Source organism: Actinia tenebrosa, unplaced genomic scaffold, assembly GCF_029948245.1.
Source record: "Actinia tenebrosa isolate PJP-AT-01 unplaced genomic scaffold, QUT_ActTen_1.0 PGA_scaffold5__44_contigs__length_20552954, whole genome shotgun sequence".
Classification (NCBI taxonomy): domain Eukaryota; kingdom Metazoa; phylum Cnidaria; class Anthozoa; order Actiniaria; family Actiniidae; genus Actinia; species Actinia tenebrosa.
This window is the reverse complement of record NW_028292582.1, coordinates 15,133,777-15,159,781: the sequence shown is the minus strand read 5'-3', so window position 1 is coordinate 15,159,781 and position 26,005 is coordinate 15,133,777. Positions and strand designations below refer to the sequence as shown.

At 37.0% G+C, this 26,005-nt stretch overlaps 5 protein-coding genes across 5 annotated transcripts; 2 read left to right on the top strand and 3 right to left on the bottom strand.

The window, feature by feature from the left end:
* Positions 1-19: 19 nt before the first annotated feature.
* LOC116296806 (NADH dehydrogenase [ubiquinone] iron-sulfur protein 4, mitochondrial) lies at positions 20-2,263 on the bottom strand. The gene is made up of 4 exons (XM_031704902.2): positions 2,097-2,263; positions 1,822-2,000; positions 1,207-1,280; positions 20-197 (listed from the first exon to the last, which is right to left on the bottom strand). The coding sequence occupies exons 1-4, from the start codon at positions 2,250-2,252 to the stop codon at positions 94-96; spliced, it is 513 nt and encodes a 170-aa protein (XP_031560762.2). The 5' UTR covers positions 2,253-2,263; the 3' UTR covers positions 20-93.
* Positions 2,264-3,733: 1,470 nt separating this feature from the next.
* On the bottom strand, positions 3,734-18,489 carry LOC116296801 (endophilin-A3). The gene is made up of 10 exons (XM_089037799.1): positions 18,287-18,489; positions 18,029-18,097; positions 15,270-15,342; positions 14,461-14,604; positions 13,279-13,412; positions 9,726-9,792; positions 9,115-9,206; positions 7,709-7,812; positions 6,958-7,154; positions 3,734-6,202 (listed from the first exon to the last, which is right to left on the bottom strand). Exons 1-10 carry the CDS (start codon positions 18,329-18,331, stop codon positions 6,069-6,071), a joined length of 1,059 nt encoding a protein of 352 aa, XP_088893925.1. The 5' UTR covers positions 18,332-18,489; the 3' UTR covers positions 3,734-6,068.
* Positions 11,199-12,547, top strand: LOC148906680 (uncharacterized; the record flags this gene model as incomplete). Its single annotated transcript, XM_089037663.1, has 3 exons — positions 11,199-11,585; positions 11,668-11,826; positions 11,896-12,547. Coding segments are annotated over 3 exons (1,074 nt in total), but the record flags the coding sequence as incomplete, so codon positions are not given.
* Positions 18,490-19,740: 1,251 nt separating the features above from the next.
* LOC116296799 (ADP-ribosylation factor-like protein 15) lies at positions 19,741-24,826 on the top strand. Its single transcript, XM_089037895.1, has 6 exons — positions 19,741-19,911; positions 21,076-21,220; positions 21,448-21,507; positions 21,993-22,048; positions 22,980-23,132; positions 23,833-24,826. Exons 1-6 carry the CDS (start codon positions 19,849-19,851, stop codon positions 23,992-23,994), a joined length of 639 nt encoding a protein of 212 aa, XP_088894021.1. The 5' UTR covers positions 19,741-19,848; the 3' UTR covers positions 23,995-24,826.
* On the bottom strand, positions 24,578-25,983 carry LOC148906679 (uncharacterized). Its single transcript, XM_089037894.1, has one exon. It carries the CDS (start codon positions 25,981-25,983, stop codon positions 24,844-24,846), a length of 1,140 nt encoding a protein of 379 aa, XP_088894020.1. The 3' UTR covers positions 24,578-24,843.
* Between the last annotated feature and the right edge of the window lie 22 nt (positions 25,984-26,005).

The window sequence follows — 26,005 nt, the reverse complement described above, 5'->3', positions numbered from 1 at the left end:
TAAAGAGCAGTACCAAAGGTTAAATGTTAATCAAAGTTTTAATACTTTTACTCAAATTATTTACAAAATGAAACAAACTGAAAATTAAACGACTCATTTAGTAGAGACTCTAGTTTTCTTGTTCCATGAAAAATTAGCTCCATAAGATTTTGGTAGAACCTTCTTTTCATGTCGGTCATCCACTTCATAATTAAACCCTGGAAATCCAAAATACAGATTAGGGGTGGTTGTCCAGGGGGTGTACTCGGGTGGGTAACATGACGGGGAGGTCCAACATATTTTTTTTGGGTTGACAATTTTCATTCCCGGTATTTTTATGGGTCAAGAGACCAGCCACATATTTTTTTAGGTCTTGAAATGAAACCCGTATTTGTTTGGGTCATCACATCTCCGAGTTCGATTTTTGTATCACAAAATTATTTGTTTGATTTTTTTTCCAGCAAGGCGTGAGTGAGTCCCGTAAAGAAACATACTGATACTATGTATTTTTTTGGGTGTAGAATTTCAGGTTTAAGTATTTTTTGGGGTTGCAATATGAAGCTCTGTCGGACCCCCCCGTCATGTTCCCCACCAGAGTACACCCCCTGGGGGTGGTTGTTCCATTGGAGTAGCGAAAATGCAAAGTGTTCTGGCCATGACATCAATGCATGGTTGGAAGTGTTTCCCCTGTTTTTCACTTGAGACAGAAATATTGAACTTGGAGTCATGCATGGAGTCATGCACTTAAACAGGCTTCTTTAGTTTAGCTGTAGTGTTTTCTCTTTTTATTCCCTTGAGAATAAGATTCTTTGTTTGAGGTGTGTTCATATTCATATATCTTTTTACGTACACTCATTAAAGAAAGACATGATATTTAAAATTTTCCAATATTTTTTAAAACATCCAGGGAATAATGTGGTCTGAAATGACCTTACTTCCAATTTAAAGAAGTCTATTTTTGATCATCCCTAAACTGAGCTTGTATTCCTATAACAATACTCTAGTTTCGAGTTCTCTGTTGCTCAGTGTTAGCCTTGATTTTGTACAGAATATTCATGTCCTCCACTGAAGGTTCTTGGAATTTCAAAGTGTTTGTATTGATGAGGTTCAGCATTCTTTACTTTACCATTGGTATTTATGAATATTTAGACATTGATTCATAGCTAACCATGGAATCAAGGAACACAGCAGTAATTTAAAACTTAAAAAATGTTTATTGATAATTACCTTGGCTCTCTGCAAAGGCTCTGGCATCTTCTTTAGATTGGAAGTCAACAGTGACATTAGACAAGGGATCACCACTAAAGAAAAAACATTGGCTTACTGCACAATTCATCTCTTTAGATAAACTTTCACGTACAATAGGCAATCATGGGATGGCAGCCAACACAGGACATTCGCACAATTGAATCTGGTCTAATCTGATTTATATGAAAAAGATTTCAGTTTTCCAGGGGGGAAACGGCTCTATTGTTGTGCCTCCTGTCATGGCTGCCATCACATGATGGTGCAAAGCCTCTGAAGTTCCAGCTGTTCTTGTGACAGCTCTACAACTCAACCAATCAAAATGCAAGATATGAAATAATTATTTAGTTATTTTATAAACCTGTGGGGGAGGGGTGGGGTGTGGGTGGGATACTAAGGAATCGAAAAAAAACATAGAAATCATTTGGTTGAGGGTACATGTATGTGTGTGTGTCTGTGTGGGGATAGGGAGTGATTTAAATCGTAATGGCCAATTTATGTCATGCATTTTTCCTTAATAATAGGATACAATGCTATATCTTGCTATATGAAAATACAAAACTGTTTAAGTATAAAAGAGATTTTAAAGTTACTTACGTTGAAGCCCAGCCCATCAAAGGATTCTCCCATCTTTCCATGTTTTCAAACTCCAGTCTCCAAGTACGAAAACTTTGAGTCCCCGACTGCATGGCATTCTTAGCAGGGAAGAATATCCTGGCTTTACGGTTTTTGAGATGCCACTCTGGTATTCCAGACAACACAGCAATCCTCCCTGACTGGGATAAACAACGCAGAGAGCGTTAAGATTTTTAATAGTGATGGGCAAAGAAAATTTGATAGAAAACTCGACAAATCGTGGTCTAAAAACTTACTTGTTCGCTATCTACTGCCGTATCAACAGATGTTTCGCCTTGTCCAGCAACCATTTGACCTTTTTCTGTCGTGTAGGCGGCAGAACGAGCTACAAATGGACGAATAAATGCGCTAAAAGTCGGTCTTACAGAACGAGAAAGCAAAAACGACGCCATTTTGGAAATACTCAACCGCGCGCAAAGTATCATGGTACCACAGGTAACCCACAACACGAAATTAAAATTTTTCCAATTTCCCATTTATTTATTCGATTCATTTTATCCACTTTATTTTTTAATTGAATTTCTTTTTTTTAATCTATAACTAATGCATCCAAATAGCTACTTTCGTTGTATTTTTTAAATTTTGTAATATCAATGTTTCAAAATTTCTATACAATCCCTTTTGTATTATACTTTTCTCTATAAAGATCAACAACTAATTTAATTTGCACATAAGGTCTGCAAAATTTCTCTTGTATATTTTTTGAACAATACCAAAGTATTGAGGACTTATGATTCAGAACTATGAAATTACAAAAAATACTTGTGCAACGATTGGTGTAGCAGGTATAATTTCTCTCAAAATATTTCGAGATATAATTTCTGAACGCAGAATGCAGGCTAAGATAGGTGGGAAGGCTAGCCACTCTACTTTGGATTTTAAAAAAATTGAACAGGAAACTGTACACTTGATTTTTAGGAAACAGCCTAGCTGTGAAATCATCCAGGATCAGTTACTGTCATAGGTAGTCCATCTCACAACAATCTCTTGAAGCCGCGTTTCATTGCCCTGAAACACTAAAGCATTTCATCCTATCCATGGGTGGTCCCAGGATTTTGTTTAAGAGGGGGTTCTGCGTTCAAGGGGTGCCCACCCACAAAAATGTTATGTTAAAACAAATACATAAAAAGAAACAAGCAGTACCATTTAAGTGCCCAGAGGGGGGAGGGGGTACTCCCTTTGTCAAAGTGGTAGGGATTATTGGAAGTCTGTTTTAAAAATGATCCCTAGATATATAATAATCGAATAATAACATATAATATAAAAGGTACTCATGTATTAAAAAAGCTGTTGAAGCCATGTTGATTTCAACCCCTTAATGGTATGACAAAATTAATGTTGAAAGTTTTTTTTGATTTTATAAAATACTGCTGTCATCTATATATTATACACTGATACAGACTCAGTCAAAAATAACTCCAATTCAGCATCAAAGAATGAAAGAATGCATGAACTTTAACAATAAAAACACGGAAATTTCACTCTGACCTTCACTGAAACACATCTTGAATATTCTATACCAAAACTAATACTGGGCAAAAGGGAATTTGAAAGTGGAGTATATGAAAAGCCAAAACTGAGATTTTAGTTGGAATGGTTGACTAAGTCACAGTAAAAACCCGCTTATGAGAACCTAGGATTTAAGAAACTGTTAGAATAATTTTTTTCCATTTAGACTCCCTTTACATAAGAACCTGTTTAAGATTAAAATTTCAAAGCAGGTTCTTATTTTATCAAATAGATTCAAAACTAAAAGGTTATAAATCAAAGGAAATAAACTCTATAAAGTAAATTACACACAGTTTAGCTTTAAAGTGCAAATAGTGTTCTAGTGTGAGAAGAGATAATTAGCTAAAAACTAGTGTGAGCTGCGTCGGTGTTTCTAATGAACCAGTAATGATAAAAAGATGAAAAGATGAAAAGCACTGACGAAGGACTAGGGTCTGAAGCGTCAGTAAGTTTTTTCATCTTTTCACGGTGTATAATTTACCCTTTTATCATTACTGTTCTAGTGCTTTAATTTTGCTTAGATTGCTGTCATTTGGAGAACATTTTTTAAAATAATAAATTTAAGTCTAATATTATTTATAATAGACCACACCTATCAAAAATGAGTAGCTTTTTTCTTCAGAAAATTAGAACCTATTTAAGAACCTTAATAGCCTAATTTTTAAGTAAACACCATTTATATAGATTGAAGGCATTTAACCCATGAAATGGAGTTAGGGTCTACTGAACTGTATTAAGCTAATGTCTATTTCATGGGTTTAATGACTTCACTCTAAGAACCTTTTTAGGCTAACTTATTATTCGCAGGTTTTTACTGTATTTACAGATACAAGGAATTTATTTGAGGTATATTTTCTGTCCTAGGTTTTAACTGCAGCTGTCTGCCTTGTCTTCCTTCCCAATAACCTAAGTTTAGAGGAAATTAGGGAGGGGAGGTAGGGGTTTATTTTCTCCACTCCTCACTGATATCCACTAAATCTTAAAGTTTCAGACCCCTAAAATCAAGGTTTTATGTAATATATACAGTACGAGTGGCCATGTTGTATATGATAATAAACTCAAGGCATAGGCAAGTTTATACATCATATACATCACGGATACAAATATTGTATATTGTTAACAAAGGTCTAGGTTAGTTCTTTTGTGTTTCACTAAAATTTTCAAGATAAAAGTAAATCTGCCCAAGAAAGTCCAAGTTAAAGTTTATGCAAATGAACATGATTCTGTATCAGAATAGGCCCTTTGCAGTTAACGGTCACGTGGTTGTACTGGTGAGCAAATTTTGTTATCCCATTTTAAATTGGCGATTCTTTTTAGCTACTTGTAAAGAACTGATTGAAACAATGTGTAAGCAGTGCGTTCGATCTCTCAAAACAGGTTGTACAAATTTTGTTTGCTCAACAGCTGTATATTCCACCCACGGGAATCAAGATGTTCATTCATTTGCTCTCAGTGAATTAATCAGCACGTGATTACTGAGCTGCAAAGGGCCTATTTTAAACCTCTTCATGGTCATGATTTCTATTGTTTCACTCATTAATTATTTATTAGTTTGTTAAACACACCCATATGCTAGTCCACTCATTTTCTAAATATAAGCTGCCCCACTTTTAAGGGTATTCCTTAGTTTCTATTCTTGAATATACCATATTATTCATGTTTATAGTATTTATCTGTTTTGTAATCAAACATTTTACGGCAATACCAAATTTACAAATGTTATCGCCATGATAAATTCTGTTTTTGAATCTTCAGTTAGTTATATATGAATAGCACGTATACATTCCCATTATAGAATCATATTATATATCAGAAATTATCCATACCTCCTCACAGGGTCTGGCAGGGTATTCCCAGAAGCTGGGAAACAGATAAAATATAGGACAGGATCTGGGAAACTAGAAAAAACTCTTACATGATTCGGGATATTTAATTTACATCAGCTGTTACTCTGAAATTGCCAAATTCAATGCCTGGGATTTGGGATTTTGCTTTCTTATTGATTTTTCCCCGGATTTTTGATTTTTCGCGGGATGCAGGATTTTGGTGTAGGAAGTACCCCCTTCCAGACCCTGTCCCACTGCAGTGATGTAAATTCGTAAGGGGTGGGGAGGGCTTGAGGGTGGCATGGACCTGCAGCACTAATTCTGTATCCTTTGTTAGGTGTCGATACTACCACCACCACAACAAGGATACTTTACATGTTATAAACCTCAGAAAATAAGCCCTGGTCTTATATTTGCCAAATATGCCTTTTTGGTCTTAGAACAATAGAAGAACAAAAATCATATAAACTTCTGGGTATTTAGGGGTTGGAGGAATGTATCATTAGAGACCTTTAGATGCGATGACAAGTACTAGAACGAGTACGAGTACCAGTTTTTAACTTTTAAAGAGGGGATATATCTTTTTGTAGTCGTGGTCGTGTACGTAGATTGAAACTTCACATTGTAAAAAATCGGGAATCGACTACGATTTAGCGTTAACCACGTGCACAGAACCAACTTTAAAACTCATACTCGATCTTGTACTCGTCGTCAGATCTAAAGGTCACTAATTTTCTATTGTGGAAGGTATGAATATTTTCTGAAATTACACATTTTTCACCAACAACTACCTTCCAATTAAAGTTTAGTTGTTTTGATCTTAAAATGAATTGCTGTAACACTATTATTATTATCACTAAAAACCTAGTCTTCTTAGACTGATTCAACATAATTAGAAGGGAACAGGCCTGTTTTTCCATCTAATGTTCCCTCCATCCAGTTTTCGTCAATTATCTCAGTAACACTAATGATGTCACCCTCATTGAATCCAAGTTCAGTGTCATTTTCTAAAACAAAAACAAGTTTTTAAAACAATGTATTTGAGCACAGTTTCAGCTATGTAAAATGACCCACTGTATTTGTGCTTCCCTCCTCCAAGTGAAGGGTGGGGCTACAGGGGTTGGCTTTTATAGTTCAGGGTCAGGGGTAGATGGGTCAGGGGTAGACTGGTCAGGGGTGGAGGGGTCAGGGGTAAAGAGATAAGGGTAGACGGGTCAGGGTTAGACGGGTCGGGTTGGGGTTAGAGGGGTCTGGGGTCAGAGGGCAGGGGTAGAGGGATTGGGGTAGAGGGGTCGGGGTAAAGGAACTGGGGGTAGAGGGTTAAGGTAGGAGGGTTGTGGGTGAAGGTGGTGGAGGTATAGGTGTTGGGAGTAGAAGAGTAGGGGTAAGGGTTGAGGGTAGAGGGGTCGGGGTAAAGGGATCGTGGGTGGAGTTGTCTGAGGTATAGGGGCTGGGAGTTAGAGGGTTTGGGAGTAGAGGGGTTAGAGGTAACGGGAAAGTTAAAGACAACCAATCTCTTGTACACTATACTCTTTCTATTTCAGACCAAGTGTCATTCCCTAAGAAAAACATTGTTTGCAAGTTTCATCAATATCTAGTATTGCATTACTGGTGAACAAAAAATAATACTCAAGGGAATGACATATACTCTAAAATAGGAAAAAATGGATTAGGTCTATTTTAACTTGAAAGTCAAGTTTTCTTGATTTTGTATAAATAGGCTGTGTTTTTGCAATAAAATAAGGGCAAGAGAAGAACGTACCTGGTTCAAAGTCATATATAGCTTTATATCTTTTTTGTTGGGATTGGTTAGACTGTGGTGGGGGAGGGGAGGGTGTGGTAAATGCTGCTGCTGCACCACCTCCACCGCTACCAACACTGGTATTATCTTCATCGTCACTATACTTGCGGCTGATTTGTTTCCTTTCACTTCGTGGCTTGGATGCAGCTTCAGATAATCTGTAGATTGATGCAAAAAAAGTTTAAGGTTCTAGCTTTGTAGGTTAATATACACAGCCATCATGTCTGCCCATCATAAGATTGAAATGTGGGCAAGCCAAACCTAGCGCACATGCTAATAATTATGCAGCAACAAAATTTTTTTGTCTTTTTTTTCAATTACTATCCTGGTTTTTAAACTGATATTATTCCTCTTGTCCATGTAAACGAAGCCTTTGTTTACAAAGTGTCTGCATATTGATCCCGTGAGGCTTTGCGATATCTATTTTTAGTATCCATGAAAGACGTCATTGAGCAAGCATCCTTTTTAGCCTTGCACCCAAAGCTCTTTCTCCCTGGATTCTATTACAGCTATTTTCATAAACATGCGACTTCGGTCTCTTGAGTTGCACGCTGAAATTTGGTTTTCGCTGCCGCCAGTCAAAAATATGAAAATTACCAACTGATTAGGTTTGATTGACGGCAGCGGAAAACCAAATTTCAGCGTGAAACTCAAGAGTACCGAGGTCGCTTGTTATGAAAATAGCTGTAAAGCCAACAGATATATTTCTAACCTGTCCTTGAGTGTTGTAACAAGGTTCTGCATAATAGACGAGCATTGATTGTGGTAGTCAAGAACTGCCTCAGCTAATGCTGACAACTGGCTAATTTGTTCCACCTTTATTAAAAAGAAGTTTGATCACTGTCAGAACATTACTGTTACCCATAAATAAAATCAAAGGTGATGCAATGTTAATAGGTAATACTAACATAAGCACCCCAAACCATCTGTTGACTGACTGTTGGTCCCCTATTGACCGATTGTTGACCGATTGACGACTGTTTGTGGACCATTTGTGGACCACTGATCGACTGCTTGTTGCCCGTTTGTCCCCAGTTTGTCAGAGAAATAACAGTTGCCCATTTGTTGGTTGTGCTTCAGTGAGATGTCGACCAACTGTCGATTTGATGTTGGTGAGTTGCCAGTAAGTTGTTGGCGCATAATCATTGGTATGTGAGACCTTTTTCAATGCATTTAATAATTACTATTACCATGTAAACACGCTCACCTCTCACCTCTGGGGTCTCAGGTTTGATTCCTGGAATTGGCATTACAGTACATGTGCGTTGAGTTTGTTAGGGCTCTCCCTTGATTTGAGGGGGATAAATTCTCTGGGTTCTACTTATGATTTGTTTAATTCACATCATAAACATTTCTCATCATCTGGATCATCCAGAGGTTGTTTCAAGATTCAATCTGTGAGTTAGCCATGCCCTGACTTTGATTAGCCCAGAGGTTGTTTCAGGGTTCAATCTGTGAGTTAGCCATGCCCTGACTTGAATCAGCCCAGAGGTTGTTTCAGGGTTCTATCTGCGAGTTAGCCATGCCCTGACTTAGATCAGCCCAGAGGTCGTTTCAGGATTCTATCTGCGAGTTAGCCATGCCCTGACTTAGATCAGCCTAGAGGTTGTTTCAGGATTCTATCTGCGAGTTAGCCATGCCCTGACTTAGATCAGCCTAGAGGTTGTTTCAGGGTTCTATCTGTGAGTAAGCCATGCCCTGACTTAGATCAGCCCAGAGGTTGTTTCAGGGTTCAATCTGTGAGTTAGCCATGCCCTGACTTTGATCAGCCCAGAGGTTGTTTCAGGGTTCTATCTGTGAGTTAGCCGTGCCCTGACTTAAATCAGCCCAGAGGTTGTTTCAGGGTTCTATCTGTGAGTTAGCTGTGCCCGACTTTGATCAGCTCAGAGGTTGTTTCAGGGTTCTATCTGTGAGTAAGCCATGCCCTGACTTAGATCAGCCCAGAGATTGTTTCAGGGTTCTGTCTGCGAGTTAGCCATGCCCTGACTTAGATCAGCCCAGAGATTGTTTCAGGGTTCTATCTGCGAGTTAGCCATGCCCTGACTTAGATCAGCCCAGAGGTTGTTTAAGGGTTCAATAATGTTCTAATAATTAATGGTTGATATTAACTTGACGTACATCATTTTCCAGGAGATTCATCATACTGCTCAAGCATAGGTCTTTAGATTCTTCAAACTTTTCTTCTGCAATCCTGAGTTCTTCGATTGGAACTGAAATAGAAAAATGCATAGAAATGAATGAATGTATAATCTAAGGAATTCTGATTTTATTCTACCTTGATATAATATTAAATATCATTGTTAGATCTCATTGTTTGACTTTGTTATTAAGTCAGTCTGTTAGTCCACTATGCAACTTACAAGAAAAATATTGTATTCCTTTGGTGGGACTCAAACCCACTTCTTCAGTATTCTAAAGTGGAACAACAGAATCTAACAATTTTAACGTTAACAATCTTTTAAGGGTAAAGGTAATTGATTGTCGTATTCTGCGGTGTTGAGCTGTTAATATCAACCAACGTCATTACTGTAAAAAAGCTTTATTTTGCCCCCTGGATGCACCATAATGTCTTGCAATCCAAGACGGCTGCCATATCATCGAAGTAGTCCATTAGTTATTATGCTAAAGTTTATTGGCATACATACTGTAGCAACCAATGAAAGCCTCTCACACACCACAAGGGAACAATCATGATCTAAGATGCAGTCTATTCCTGGGTGAGTACTTACGTTTGTTTCCTTTCCTTTTCTTACAATCAAAATCAAGTCTCCTGCCCTGCATCTTCTTCCGATGGTGCTGTAATGAATAACACAGTAACAGGTATAAAGCTATTTTGAAGATTTGTTCTCTCGAGAGGATTATCTCAGGGTCCTCTAGTTTACTCCCTCTGCAAAATTGGCTTATCTCCGGTGTAATCTATTCTATTCAGCACAGCTGACAACTCAATAACTCAATACCAAAAAACAATACAACCTCTACAATCTATAGAATGAGTCAGAATGTATATAACAAAAGACCAGTCAGTTAATAATGATGATGATGATGATAATAATAATAATAATAAGTATATGTAATAGGACTACATGCTGTCCAATTTGGAAATAATTGGATGAAAAAAATTCCTGACTGACAAAATTGGAAGAGGCCCATAGGCCGAGTCCAATTTGGCAGTCAGAGGAATTTTTTGAATTCAATTATTTCCAAATTGGACAGCATGTAGTCCTATTGCAGATTAATTATGTCATCCCAAACTATACTAGACTGATTCCATAAGTCATAATTTTCCCTTGAAAGAATGGGAATGGAATTATCCAAATTAATCTTTAATTTGGACAGGGAAGAGAATTTGAAAATAATACAATAGTTGCTTATATGGGATTATAGAGTGATGATACAATAATAATAATTATTATTATTATTATTATTTTAATATTTCTATAGCAGAAGACCAGTATAAATCATATTACACTGGAGAATTCAACATGTGAGTTAATGATAATAATGATGACGATGATAATTTTAATATTTCTATAGCGCAAAATGGTATCCGATTATTTCGCCTACGCATCATTTCGCCTACCGAAGTTCGCCTACGCTTTATTCGTTTCGCCTACCAAAGTTTACTTAGCTATAATTACACTGTTTCTTTTCGATTTCCGAATAAATGTTTGTTTGTTCACACTATCTTTAGGAGGGGTTTTAATGAAATATTATGAGAGAAACATAAGAGAACGTCGCGAATGACTACAAGACTTCGTGACAACAAACCCGTGACTAACAACAGTGTAGTTCAATCGACAACTCGTGCTCGTCAAACCATTAGATTTTCGAATAAATCTTTGTTCCCTCACCAAAATCTTTATCAAAAACACGAATATCTTATCTTTAGGAAGGTTTTTAACGAAATATCTAGGAGAGAAACATAAGAGAACGTCGCGAATGACTACAAGACTTCGTAACAACAAACCCGTGACTAACAACAAATAGTTCGATCGACAACTCGTGCTCGTCAAACCATTAGATTTTCGAATAAATCTTTGTTCCCTCACCAAAATCTTTATCAAAAACACGAATATCTTATCTTTAGGAAGGTTTTTAATGAAATATCTAGGAGAGAAACATAAGAGAACGTCGCGAATGACTACAAGACAGACGCGAACGTCTTATTGTTTGTGAGAACAATCCTGTAAGACTCGTAACTAAATGAGTTAACAGACAGTCCCTGCGAAGCCCTCCCAGCACCAGAAAACATTGCTCAAGCAGCGAATCGTCTAAGAAAGAGCCTGCGACCAGCTGATCCCAAAGACCTGATGGATCTTGAATTGGATCTCCAAGCACTTCCTCAGGAATTCCTTCGAGCTGACATCAAACTAAGGAATCGTCGGCACTTGGTGTTCGCCTCAGATGCCCAACTTCGATTCCTATCATCTGCAAGGACGTGGTATATCGATGGTACATTTAAAGTCGTCCGTCGGCCATTCACTCAGCTCCTATCCATAAATGCCTTCGTCAAATCCGGCGACAACGCAAAACAGCTTCCCCTGGTTTTTGTTGTTATGTCGGGAAAGAAGAAGAAGGATTACAAAAAGGTATATCAGATTGTGAAACACAAACATGACAAATATCGTCAATGATTGACTCGAACTAAACATATTTCTTTTTTCATTGTAGGTTTTACAAGAAATTATCGGCCTTTTGCCACAGGAGCCATCTGTACGAAAAGTTACACTAGATTTTGAAAAAGCAGTATGGGCAGCCCTGAAGATTGTTTTACCAGAAGTAGAGCTTCAAGGATGTGCGTTCCACTGGACGCAGGCTATATGGAGAAAGGTAAAAGTGAAATCATAGTAATGCGATATTTTTGAGATAGATTTACTTATTATTCTTTTGTTTTTACAGATACAAGAACTTGGTCTTCAGCCCGCATACCAGCAAAACGAACTTATCTACAAGTACTTGAAAAAGATCATGGCCCTTCCTTTCCTGCCCCATAACGAGATTCCTCGCCAGTTTTATAGACTGCAGACGCAAGCTAACGGAAGAACCCTACAAGAACTATGCCAGTATGTGGACGATCAGTGGATATCTTCGACCATCCACGAACCCAAAGAGTGGAGTGTTTTTGGTCAGCCTATTAGGACCAATAATGACCTTGAAGGATGGCATCATGCTTTGAACCGGCGGGCCGGGAGAAGTCACCTTCCCTTTTATGAGTTAGTTGAGCTACTCCATAACGAAGCTAGGGTATGTGAACTCAGCGTCAAGTTGATCAGCAGTGGCAAGCTCAAGCGAATTCAAAAGAGAAAGTATCGAAATCTACAAAGGAAAATATTTGACTTATGGGAGAAATTTGAAAGTAATGAAAAATCAGCGGTCCAACTGTTGAAAGCCTGCTCTGCCCTGAATGGCCCCTCTAGAAGTCAATAAACCCATATAGATATTATATCTATATAAGGAATATTTTAGAAATAAACTTAATACATTTGATAAATGTCAATAATCAAAATTTTGTAAAGAATCTTCGATAATAAAATTGGTTAGTTATTACAAATTGAGTTGATTATCGACTGCCTGTGTATAATAATGAATGGAATGTAAGCACGAGTTGTCGATCGAACTATTTTGTTGTCACGAAGTCTTGTAGTCATTCGCGACGTTCTCTTATGTTTCTCTCCTAGATATTTCATTAAAAACCTTCCTAAAGATAAGATATTCGTGTTTTTGATAAAGATTTTGGTGAGGGAACAAAGATTTATTCGAAAATCTAATGGTTTGACGAGCACGAGTTGTCGATCGAAGTACACTGTTGTTAGTCACGGGTTTGTTGTCACGAAGTCTTGTAGTCATTCGCGACGTTCTCTTATGTTTCTCTCATAATATTTCATTAAAACCCCTCCTAAAGATAGTGTGAACAAACAAACATTTATTCAGAAATCGAAAAGAAACAGTGTAATTATAGCTAAGTAAACTTTGGTAGGCGAAACGAATAAAGCGTAGGCGAACTTCGGTAGGCGAAATGATGCGTAGGCGAAATAATCGTGAAGCCGCAAAATACATTGTATATAATTATGATCTAATGTGCTGTACAACTATAAAACTATAAAATTAGGATATATACGTATTAAAACTAGTTGAGAGAGATAGTGTTAGCTAGTGTGGAGCATGTGGTATACATAAACATTAGCCTATTATCCGCTGTCAAAGGCTGGTTGACAGACAAATGGTTGACATGTCGGCAAAGGTGCTAATTCGCTGTGACTTTATCTGATAATCTATACATACCATAATTTCTTTAATATCTTTGGTTTCTAGTAGTGTTAGTGGATCTAAGAAAGACTGTTTGACAGTGTTATCCAATGCGTCTTTAACTTCTGCTAGCTGATGAAACGTCTCTCCAGTCTCAACAATTGCCTGACCTGTAACAGAAAAACAGGAAAAAAATATTAACCAACTACAAGCACGATGGCACCAGAGGAAATGGCTGGAGGCATGGAAGATTGCTAATGAATCACATGCTCTCTTTAATAGAGACAGTGGAAGAACATTGCCTGATAGCTATTGTAGCTTGATAAGCAATTAAGATCATATAGCGTATCTTAATAGACAAAAATAAAAAATAAAAAATAGCGTGCGCAATTAATTCTCCCTTCGTAACACGCGCACTCCTAGCAACTGATACATTTAACTTTAGCACGCGCACATTGTTATGTTGCGTGTTTTGTTGTAAAATTGTCACAACCGTTTGCCCTGATGAAGAGCAAGATGCTCGAAAGCTTGGCTTGATTTATAATTAAAAAGCTGATGAATCATAACTATCATGAACTACAAGCAATCAACATGCAACAATGTGTGAGTTGAGCATTGTGTGCATAGAACATTGAATGTAGTGGTAGAGTGTGTGAGTGAAAAGTGTCCCCAATAATTAGTGTGAAAGTGCTAGAATAACTAGAAACTTAAATAAAGATTTTTTATTTATTTATTTTCAATAACAACAACAACAATAATTGGTTTTTATTTAGAGAGAGTGACAGGTGACAGTCACAACTTAGCAATGATAAACTTGTGGCCCCCTGTGTTTGACGTCTCTGAATGAAACAAGACCACCGTTTTACGTGGACATCCAAACTACAGCCAATGTCTTACCATTTGCAGCACCTTTTACTCAGATATTCTTAGATCCTAGAGTCTGGCTGTGGAAGCTTGAACCCACAACTCCCCACACAACAGACCATTGCCCAACTAACTGAGCTAGGCCAGAGGCATTAGTACACTTGCCTCTCACCTTTACAGGTCTCAGGTCATAAATGACCAGGAGTAATGGGGCTGAACAACTCCTACTTTTAACCCCAAAATCGAAGCTCCTCCTATTATAGTGGGGGAGTGTGTGTGCGTGGGGGTGAGGGGATGGGTTGAGGGGTATGTGTTTAGTCGCTAGTGTTTAGTGTTTAGTGTTTATCTACTCACCAAATGAGGAATCATCTCCTAAATCCTGTCCACTCTTCACCATAGTTTCACCAAGAGATCCTTCTGGTTGTGGATATTTAAAAGCTGCTGCTTCTCCGCGCACCTTCTGGACAGCCCCTTGCATGGATAGCCTAGCTCTGGCAGCTGAAAGATGGTTTGTTTTTAAATTTTATTATTTTGCATTCTGGGAAGAATAGGCCTATAAAATTAGATAGCATTCAGGTGTTCTCTGGGTTGCCTGTAGGCATCTGGAGACCCTACAGTCACAGGCAACCCAGTAAGGGTTTTTCGTGTTAGGGTGATACGCCTCCTAGGGGACTTTTTCATAGAGTCACAAGCAATTAAATACATGAATAAATGAACAAGTGAACAAGTGAACAAGCGAACAAGCAAACAAGTGAATAAGCGAACAAGCGAACAAGCGAACAAGTGAATAAGTGAACAAGCAAACAAGCGAACAAGCGAATAAGTGAATAAATGGAAAAACAAATAAACAAATACACAAATAAATGAATGAATGAGTGAGTAAATGAATGAATAAATGAGTGAAAGAAAGAATGAATGAACTTTATGATTTTTTAAATCATACTGATAACCAAGTGGCCCTCAATATGCCAAAAACATCCAAAAAACTCTTTCCCATTCCCTTTCTCCTTCTAACTTCAAAACCTTGTGACTTTTCAAATATTTCTTCAAGTACTTATATCATCTGTGGTTAGTAAAGCTCTGAATGGTATTTCTAGGATGTACTATAATACTTAGTACTTTATGTATTTAATAACAATAATAATAATTAATCTTTTAATCACCTGGATTGGGCTGAAGATACTCTTTTGTTTTGTGTAATACATCCTCCACAAGTTTAGCAGTCACGTCAGTTTTCTAGCATTATTATGAAAGACAAAAAAAAAATTTTAATCAAAAAAAAATCTTTAAAAAATTTAAAAAAATAAATCTAAAAAAATAAAATGAAAGAGAAAATAAAACCTATCAGTCAACAAGTACATGCAACAACCTCATGGTTTCATACACTGTACATATATTGCTAATACACCAGTTTCGCATTTGATGCATTTCGCTGTTTTTTCCAAGTTTAGCCCCATTTATATGTCGGCTATCCAAAGATACCATTAAAAGTCTGTGGGATTTTAAAACATTGGTATTGTTTGAGTTGCACATCTTTACATTATAGTTGACTTTTGGAAATGATTTGCTCTTAAACAAGGCTAAGTCTGTGCAGATGAGTCTTTACTCATATAATGCAGCCATATTTACCAAATGAGAAAAAAGCCTATTCAAAATCAGGTTGTACAATGCATGTACAATGTATTTACTTAACAAGTTTTAAGCTTTTTAAAAGATACATTCTCTCTCTCAACCCAACACACTAAATTCTGATTCAGTCTGTAAGTTAAACATGCCCTGACCTATAGATCTACCCTAAACTTGTTTCAGAGTATCGACATAATTAAGACTTGAGTTTCGATTCATTATTTACATAAATAACTGTTATGAAATAGCTATCGACTCATGAAACTAAAAGTAAAAGCATATTTTTGTAAAAACTTTACATGGCCTGATAACACGCATTTTATGTCTTAAAGTATTTTTTCACATACAGTCATATCGCTATAAAAGCAGACACTTTATTAAATGGATAGTCGCATTGGCCATTTTTTTTACTGTAAAATGAACCTCTATTCAGCAGATATGCTTTGTTAATTGGACACCAAGGAAGGTTCCAAAGGTGTGGCCCATTTTATACAATCACCACTGTATTAACTCTAAGACGAACTTCTACTTAGCAGATACCCTCTATTAAGTGAGCACCAAGCAAGGTACTGAAGGTACCCACCACAGTTAACACTGTATTCACTGTAAATTGAACCTCTATCCAGCACACCCCCTTTAGTAAGCAGACACCAGTTAAGCTCCTAAAGGTGTCTGCTTAATACATGTATGACTACATCTATATTTACAGCATTAAGTTCATACACAATCAAACTTCAACTTCAAAATGCATCCCATTTATATTTTGAAGTTAATTCTAAGGGAAAGCAATGGTAAAACTATAAATTAATTAAATTTGGCTTATTATTCCCCACTCATGGCAGTTGTGATGCTATGAAGTAGACCCCTTGCCATGGAGGTCAATTTGGGGCAAAAAAAACAATGTAAAAAATTTACATGAGAAATGGTTTCAAATCTCAAGAGAAGAAAACTTAATTGTTTTGACCCCCGGATAGGGAATTAGTGCAAGGGGTCTATATAGGATTAAACTCATCACTAGTAGATGCGCTTGCCATTAGGTAATTGTTCAGTTGGATGATAACAATAACAATAATAATAACAATAATAATAATAATCAAAGTGTGTTTTGGAGAAGATGCAGAAAGCCATCATCTCTTACTCGCTCCACATAGCACGAACATTTAAAGCAATTGTTATATAAGCTTGAATTTTTTAAAAATAATCTTAGGATACTGTTACAGATTTATAGAATATAGAGGGTTTTTTTGTTGCTAGAAATTTATTGTAGTTGATTGTATATATATATATATATTTTTTTTTCCGAAACGTTTTAAAGACAATGATTTTATAGGGACATCTATTTAAATTTATTGTAGTTAGTTTCCTTTTCGACTGTATAGGTTACGCTGTGTGCCCTATACAGGTCATAGATTTTTTGCATCTATACGTTTTAGTACTGCACATAATAATAATAATAATAATAATAATAATAATAATAATAATAATAATAATAATAATAATAACAACAACTTTATTGGATATACACAATTACTAGGAAATCAGTAGTTTACATTGGGGTCCGATGAGAGGGGCCTGTCTACATAGGATAAATGTACGATTTGTGCAGCACTTTAATTTTGTAATTTTCAAAACTAGTGAAATATATTTATCACATAAGCATTTCAACTCATTGGCAAGATAGATTTTTTAAGGAAGACTTGGAATAATTGCAAAGTGTGAATGTTTTTTTTATTTTTCAAAATGAGAAAACTAGTAAAATGGGAAACTTTAATTTTTTGTTTTCTTGGTTGAATTCAGTTTATCATACTTGATAAGTCCTTGACTTTAGATTCTCAGGGAGAATATCGTTTTACAATAGAACAACATAATTATAAACTACTTAAACAACATCCATGAACAATACATTAAGTACGAAAAAAGTAAAAGCTCAAACCACAAAGAATGACAAACCAAGTACACAGTTTTCAAACGTTGAGACTCAAGATCAAAGATCAGAAAGCCGAGTTATTTTGCATCAAAAAGATAAACAAAACTTGAGAAAATAGTTAAAAATTAAGATGCGTAATTAAGCTTACTAAGCCTCCCTCCCTCCATTATTATAATCTAGCCATCTGTTTAATACAATAATCTCCCGCGATTATTACATCAAGTACTAAAAATACAACTCACGTTTACAAATTTTATGAATACTGAATTAAATGTACATATTTTCTAAATATATAAGCAGGAATTATTTATTAGATCACGAAAATAAAGAGTGAAAGAAACCTTAAGAAATATGAACTAAGCTACGCACCCTTTCAAGTTCGATAAAATCGTCTTCCAACTTGGAACCTTTGGCGCTTCCAATCTTTTCGCTCATGTACTGAAAAAGCAAAATAACAGCGTTTAAAGATGGAGGAATAGTTATGTAAGAAGATATAAAAGTCTTCTGAAATTCGAGTCAATGTTATGAGGTTTTTTATGCAAGACTAAAGGCATTTTAATTTGAAAAAAATTAAGCCTTTATACTCAAGTTACACAGCCGTTAGTGCACATGCAAATATTCTCTCACCTGGTTTGCTTTGTTTATTTGCTTTCTGAAGCCAGCAAGCGACATGGTGGCTTATTGTCCTATTAAAAAGGTTGTACTGTTTTTCTGGGTAAGGAAGATGAAGGAATTTGGGTAAAAAATTGGCTTTTTACGGCGGAAATTCTTCCAGTTAACTACGGAACGAGATGTTCTTCCCCTGTAGCACAGACTTCCGAAATGAAGATTGGGACTAGTCATGTGACATATCACAGGTAGCCCGTGGTTAATACATGTACAGTCAACTCTCGCCTTGGGGACACCCCGATATTACGGACACCTTGCTATTACGGACAGGAGAAAAATCCCCGTCAAAAATATTGACAAAGAAATGGCTGTAATAATTTTTCGCTATTGCGGACGCTCGCTATTACGGACATGAAGTGACAGTCCCGAGGGTGTCTGCTGTAACGAGAGTTGACTGTATGTACATGTATGAATTTCATTTCCTTTCATGGGACGACTGTCTCCCGGTTTAACAGGCAAAATATTACTATACTAACAATATTCAACCCCCTCTCCGAGCCTTCCGTCCATCGGTCATCCGTGCGTCCGTCCATCCATCCATCCATTCATCCATCCATCCATTCATCCATCCATCCAGCCAGTAAGCCCCTCATTTTTGTTCGTTCTTTTATTCAGTTCATTCATTCGTGGACCCAGTCACACTATTAAAGACAATTCCTCATTCGTTTGTTCGTCGATTGATCTTCCCTTCAATCATTCGCTCTTTCTTCACTATGAGCAATGTCCGGGGGGGGGGGGGGGGGGGTACTCCCCTATATTCGCTATACCGAGTACGTGCCGCCAAACTGGGTATGGTTTTCAGCGATTCTACTCTGGAACAGGGTATATGAAATCACGCTCTCTCCTCTCTGGAACAGGGTATCTATTTTCGTAATACCAGAACAGGGTATGGTTTTCAGCGATCTTGTTCTGGGAAAGGGTATGAATTTCAGCGATTTGACTTTGGAACAGGGTCAGGGTTCAGAGGGCTCATTGGCACATCCCTACCCTAAACTAGCAAGAGTACCCCCCCCCCCCCCCCGGGGAGCAATGGAACGCTCTGTTTCGGTGCTGCCTCTTGCCGCTGTGTAGTTTATGCCTGGGGTCACGGGTTTAACTCCCTACCGGAGCTACAAATGAGTTAGGGTTGTAAATAGCGAATGTAGTGGCATGTTAGTCTTCAAGTAAGTGGAGCAAACCTCAGGAAGAGCCTCTTCCAGATGGCAAAGATTACTATTTAGGGGGGAGGGGGCGCTGGTGCAAATATAGAGGGTTGGGTCACCAATTTTTACGAAGGGACTATGCAAGGGACGCCTCATACATCCATGCAATGATCATCAAGGTAAATTTGAAGGAATACACCCAGCTTTTACATTTAAAGTTTTTTTGAGACAGGAGCAGATATCGTAAACCAACACCACTGGAAGTTTGGGCTTCCTGTGTTTACTCCATCCTTCACGGTAATTAAGATGGCGGTCTAGACAAACACTGGTTTCTATATTCTACTTACAGCGATGATTTAGAAGAAATTTTTAAAGATTATGTGCTCAATGTGTGAAAATTGCTCCCTACTTTTCGCTATCTGTCGAATTGGATGTTATAAGGTAAGGCAATGGCTTAATAATTCCATAAAAAAATATATATATAAATAATAACTTGTTTGCATCGTTGCCAAGGTACTAGTGTAAGCTTTACATTAATTTATAATTTAAAATTTGTTTTGAAACGCTAACGATTTCTTTTCGTGTGAAAAGAACTCATTTTATTATTGTTTTTTAACAAAAGCCATGCTTTTTAAATGTATTGTTGGACCATTACCAAATCATTGCCCACTTAATTAAACTTAAATTATTTGTTTATTCCTTTTCAAGATCTTATGATATGTTATTTGAAAGTTTATTGTCCGAAACTTCATGGTATCGTATTCTAAAACGAATTAAGCATTAAGAAGGGGGAAAATTAGGGTAAATAAGTTTACTTACGAATCCATTGTTTCATGATTGATTTTGAATTTGTACACGAAATTTTGATCCTTTATTTCAAACACTTTGGCACAAAAATCTTAAAATAACGATTCCTTTCAATCGATTCCTTTCAATCCCAGAAATAATTCCTTGATCTTGAATTAACGGAGTGGAATGGTTTGGAAACTCCATAGAACAAAGCTATTGTTTTGCGTTTGATGTTGAACCGTACCATGACGTGATACTGACCCTGCACAATGAACCAAAGCAAGTATAGCTGAAAATACTCATTTCCTTATTATTTTCATGTATGAACATTTTGAAAGTGCAAACTTTCAATCGATGACCAAAAACCATGCGAATAAATATTTCCACGCAGATACAGTTAAGTTACTAGATGATAAATAAGAAAGCATGAAAAAAGGCAATTTCCTTTTCAATAAACAATTAATATTAATCATATAAGATTAATTAACAAATAATTAGTATTTTAGAACATTTTTCAGGGTTAAAAACTTCTATATTCCCTAATACTGTGAACAAACGGAGCAACATTTCTTTCTCTGTGCAGGGTCAACGTCATATAACAATGGATAAAGTTGAACAAAAACCTAGAACAATAGGTTTCCCAACCATTCTGCTCCATTAACTATGCTTGAATTCAATCATAGGATCTTCTTCGATTATCTTCTGTGATATCTCTAATCCTAAGCATTCTTGTGATCCCTGATCTCAAACCCCTTATCGTGACTCTGAGAAAAGGTGTTTGCTTATAAAGGTATATGTATCTAATTATGTATTTAGTGCTGTCTAAAGATTAAAGGCAAGCAACCAGATGTGCCAAGACCAGTGTATTCTGTTTTAATGATTGGACTCCGTCAGGCTGGTAAATCAGTGCTGTTAGCAAGACTGGGATCAGAGAGTACAGATGATATCAAGCCAACACAAGGTATACCAAGCATTATAAAATATTTCACATTGGCCTGATAGAACAACAAATATGTTACTGTCTGGACACTAACCAGGACCACTTGAAGAAAGTTAACCAATCATGTCAGGGCCCTCCCATTTGATCCGCCCTTCATGCAGTGCAACCGTAACTTGTTTGACAATGAAGGATAGGATAGATATGCAGAATGTTGTGAGTAAATTTCATATTTGTCTTATATTTAATAGGTTTTTCTGTCAAACCTGTCCAGCTTCCCCGTGCAATATTGGATGTCAAGGAACTTGGAGGTATTTAATTATTAAAAAATAATTGCTGTACTAATTTCATATAATGTTAACTCTGAAACAACCTCTGTGCTGATGTAAGTCAGGATAACGATCACAGCTAACTCATAGATCAAACCCTGAAACAACCTCTGGGCAGTTCCAAGTCAGGGCACGGCTTGCTCACAGATTGAACCACGAAACAACCCTCTAGGATGATCTAAGTCAGGGCATGGCTAACTAACAGATAGAACCCTGAAACAACCTCTGGGCTGATCTAAGTCAGGGCACGGCTAACTCACAGATCCAACCCCGAAACAACCTCTGGGCAGATCCAAGTCAGGGCATGGCTAACTCATAGATTGAACCACGAAACAACCCTCTAGGATGATCTAAGTTGACCTAACAAACTCTCCTTAAAGCCGAGACCAGGAAGTCCGAGTCCTCAGGGGGTATTGATTTATACACTTCCATTAGAGATTGAAGTTTTAAAATGGTTTATTTTTAAGGTGGTGATGGTGTTCGTAAATATTGGCAGCACTATTATGATGGATCCCAAGGAGTGGTAAGTTCAGCATAATAAACTTTTATCATATAATAATTATCCATAAAATACCTATATTTCTCCTTTTTGAAAAACTGATATGATATTGTTGCCATGTGTATTTAAGCTATTAGTTTATAAATAAAAACTTTTCATAATGATAAAAAGCTTGTTAAGTTGCTTTTATGGATAATTATATAATAAACAGAATATTACATGGGCGCTTGGAGATACGAAATTAATCTTCTTGTGTTGAAATCTCGTTGAGATCTTTTCAACACTTGTAGATAAATTTTGTATTGCCGTGCACCCGTGTAATATCCTCTATATACTTCATACATGTATGTTTACATCACTGCATGTTCGTGTGGTTAGTTTACAAACATGTGGTCCTAAAGCTACATGATCAAATTAGAATTAAGAAGTTTTAGGAGAGAAGAAAGCCAGAGAAAACAAACCAATAAGCAGCCGTACTCAGTAATTAAATTATTAATTAATTAATTAGTTAAATAAATTCAAATGATCAGGGTTCCCAGGGGTCAGGGAAAAGTCAGGGAAAAACACAGTCAATTTTTTATTTAGTCAGGGAAATTGCAATTTTCACCTAAAGTCAGGGAAAAGTCAGGGAATTTTGTCTAAAGTTAACCATGAATATCTGTGTAATACTCATACTGTTTGCAATTTTCAAATAGACTGATAAATCAGTTCAAATAATTTAAAAAATATTGAAGTATTTAGTGTCATTTATGCCAGACAGTATAGTTATGTTGGGTATCCTGTGTAATATGATAAGAGCGAGGCCTAGGTAAAAGTTAGGCATGTGGCCCATGCTCGCCCACGCGGCCCAACAAGGTCAGTGAAAACTGTTATTTAGTCAGGGAAATGTCATGGAATTTTTATTTTCCAAATGGCTGGGAACCCTGATGATAATTGTTTGTTTTTTTTTGGTAAGATTTTCGTTGTAGATAGCACTAGTAGTGAGGAAGTCCTGGAACTAGCTGCGGCAGAGCTACAGTCTGCCCTGTCGCATCCTGCACTGAGAGATCTACCACTCCTTGTGCTGGCCAATAAGCAGGATGAAAAAGAAGCAAGATCAGTTGAAAAGGTTAGTTATCTTGAAAGAAAAGTATTATATTTAGTCTACCAGTAATTCTGCTATCAACCAGAATATTCTTTGTTTGGCACCAATCTTGGGACTGGTTTGCAATAGGATGAAAAAGGTTAACGGCCCTGTTACATTGTGCAATTTTCCAAGCAACTTGTCTTGCAATGCAGTTGCGAGACAAGTTGCTGGAGAATGGCACTTGTAACAGGGGCTGCCTCGGAATTTTTTTGTTGCATGTAGTGTTACACGAAGTAGACCTCAGTTTTACTTTTCACAATGTATTGTAGCAACTGGCAATGCCTTTGCACAGTGTTTTGCATCTCCAACAACTTTTCTTGCAATTTTAAGGCATATTTTTCAAGAACACATGGTACCTTTTTCGTTTCTTTCCAAGGAGAGATTTCTTTCCAAGATTGCAAAGGGAGAACACAAAACATAAACAAGCTCAACTTACATGTGGCAGTGGTAGAACTTGAACCAGCGACCCAACCTGTAGGACTCAGTGAGGAAAGGCCAAAGTTTTACCACTACACAGAGCACTTCCCCACCCCCCCCCCCCCTTTCCCCCCCAGTCCTGCTTCTGCCCTTGAACAAAAATTCTAGCAATTCGCCTGGGAATGCCACCGTTCCCATCCCTGTACGATATGCATGAAATCAATGTACTATGTGCTTATTAATTTTTATATTTTTTTATTCCTAGTTGGAAGAGCTTTTAGACTTGAAAACTCTAGCAAGAAATCGGCAGTGGCTTATTAAGCCATGCTCTATAGACAAAATAGATGATGTGCGTCAAGCATTGAGTTCATTTGTGGAGAAGATTACGGGTCCTGTCATAGATACACAGCCAGATAACAGACTTTAAACACCACAGCTAATAGACCTTTTCTTGAATCTGCTTATTAACAAAAGTGACCATGAAACAATGGCTTCAAGTTGAGTTTGAATTTGATAAAGAGAGTAAATGTGTGCACGCTTCAAATTCAACCTTGACTTGGAAAAATTGTTTCATAGTCACTGAAGTGAATACTCCTTTTTACAGTTCCGTTCATGCATTGACCACAAATAAGAGTTCCAAGTTGAGGATGCAGTTTCCACGCATAGCAAAACTTTCGTTTGTCATGCATGGTAACTTCAGCCTCAGCTTGGAACTATTATTGGTGTTCACTGAACGGAACGGTGAAAAGAAGTATTCGGGAAAGTATAGCAAGTGATGAAGCCACAAAACAATTTTTTAAAGACTTTTTAAAGCACATTACACGTTATTGATACAACTATTGGCACAAATGAATGTACATTTTCTGTTAATGAACAGCAAAAAGTGTATTGTGATGGCATTTTCAGAAACTGCATGTAAAAATATAAAGTATTGTCAGTAGAATTTCAGAATGTGGGGCTAGGCCCCCTTGGCATGCACCAGTTATATATTATATAGCAACCTACCTGTATTAATCCAAGAGGTATAAGCCACTTTATTTTTTAATTTACAAGAACTGCCCAATTAAGAAAATATTTGGACAGTTGCCTAAATGGGATTAATAGGTAGCTATACTATTAATGGCGGGATGTCAGCTGACCATAGCTGACAGTCGGCCAACAGGGCAATATTATCTGTGCATGCTTTCTTGCTTTTTACCCATATCAAGTGTCGTATCTCATTTTTTGTTTATAATAACAATAGAGTCTGTTTAATTGAATTATTTGGTTATATTTGTTATGGATTTTGTCCATTTTTATGAAATATAAAGCAAGCCAAAATCCCAAGGCTTAAAAGAAACAGTACCTGAGTGATGGTTACACAAATGGCAAAAGGTATCAAAAACATTTCAAGCTGTCTTTTATTCTCTTCTTGCTTCTCATTCATTTGTTTCTGGAGCTGTCTTTTATCCTCTTCTTGCTTCTCATTCATTTGTTTCTGGAGCTGTCTTTTATCCTCTTCTTGCTTCTCATTCATTTGTTTCTGGAGCTGTCTTTTATCCTCTTCTTGCTTCTCATTCATTTGTTTCTGGAGCTGTCTTTTATCCTCTTCTTGCTTCTCATTCAGTTGTTTCTGGAGCTGTCTTTTATCCTCTTCTTGCTTCTCATTCATTTGTTTCTGGAGCTGTCTTTTATCCTCTTCTTGCTTCTCATTCATTTGTTTCTGGAGCTGTCTTTTGTCCTCTTCTTGCTTCTCATTCATTTGTTTCTGGAGCTGTCTTTTATCCTCTTCTTGCTTCTCATTCATTTGTTTCTGGAGCTGTCTTTTATCCTCTTCTTGCTTCACATTCAGTTGTATCTGGAGCTGTCTTTTATCCTCTTCTTGCTTCTCATTCATTTGTTTCTGGAGCTGTCTTTTGTCCTCTTCTTGCTTCTCATTCATTTGTTTCTGGAGCTGTCTTTTATCCTCTTCTTGCTTCTCATTCATTTGTTTCTGGAGCTGTCTTTTATCCTCTTCTTGCTTCTCATTCAGTTGTATCTGGAGCTGTCTTTTATCCTCTTCTTGCTTCTCATTCATTTGTTTCTGGAGCTGTCTTTTGTCCTCTTCTTGCTTCTCATTCATTTGTTTCTGGAGCTGTCTTTTGTCCTCTTCTTGCTTCTCATTCATTTGTTTCTGGAGCTGTCTTTTATCCTCTTCTTGCTTCTCATTCAGTTGTTTCTGGAGCTGTCTTTTATACTCTTCTTGCTTCTCATTCATTTGTTTCTGGAGCTGTCTTTTTTCCTCTTCTTGCTTCTCATTCATTTGTTTCTGGAGCTGTCTTTTGTCCTCTTCTTGCTTCTCATTCATTTGTTTCTGGAGCTGTCTTTTATCCTCTTCTTGCTTCACATTCAGTTGTATCTGGAGCTGTCTTTTATCCTCTTCTTGCTTCTCATTCATTTGTTTCTGGAGCTGTCTTTTA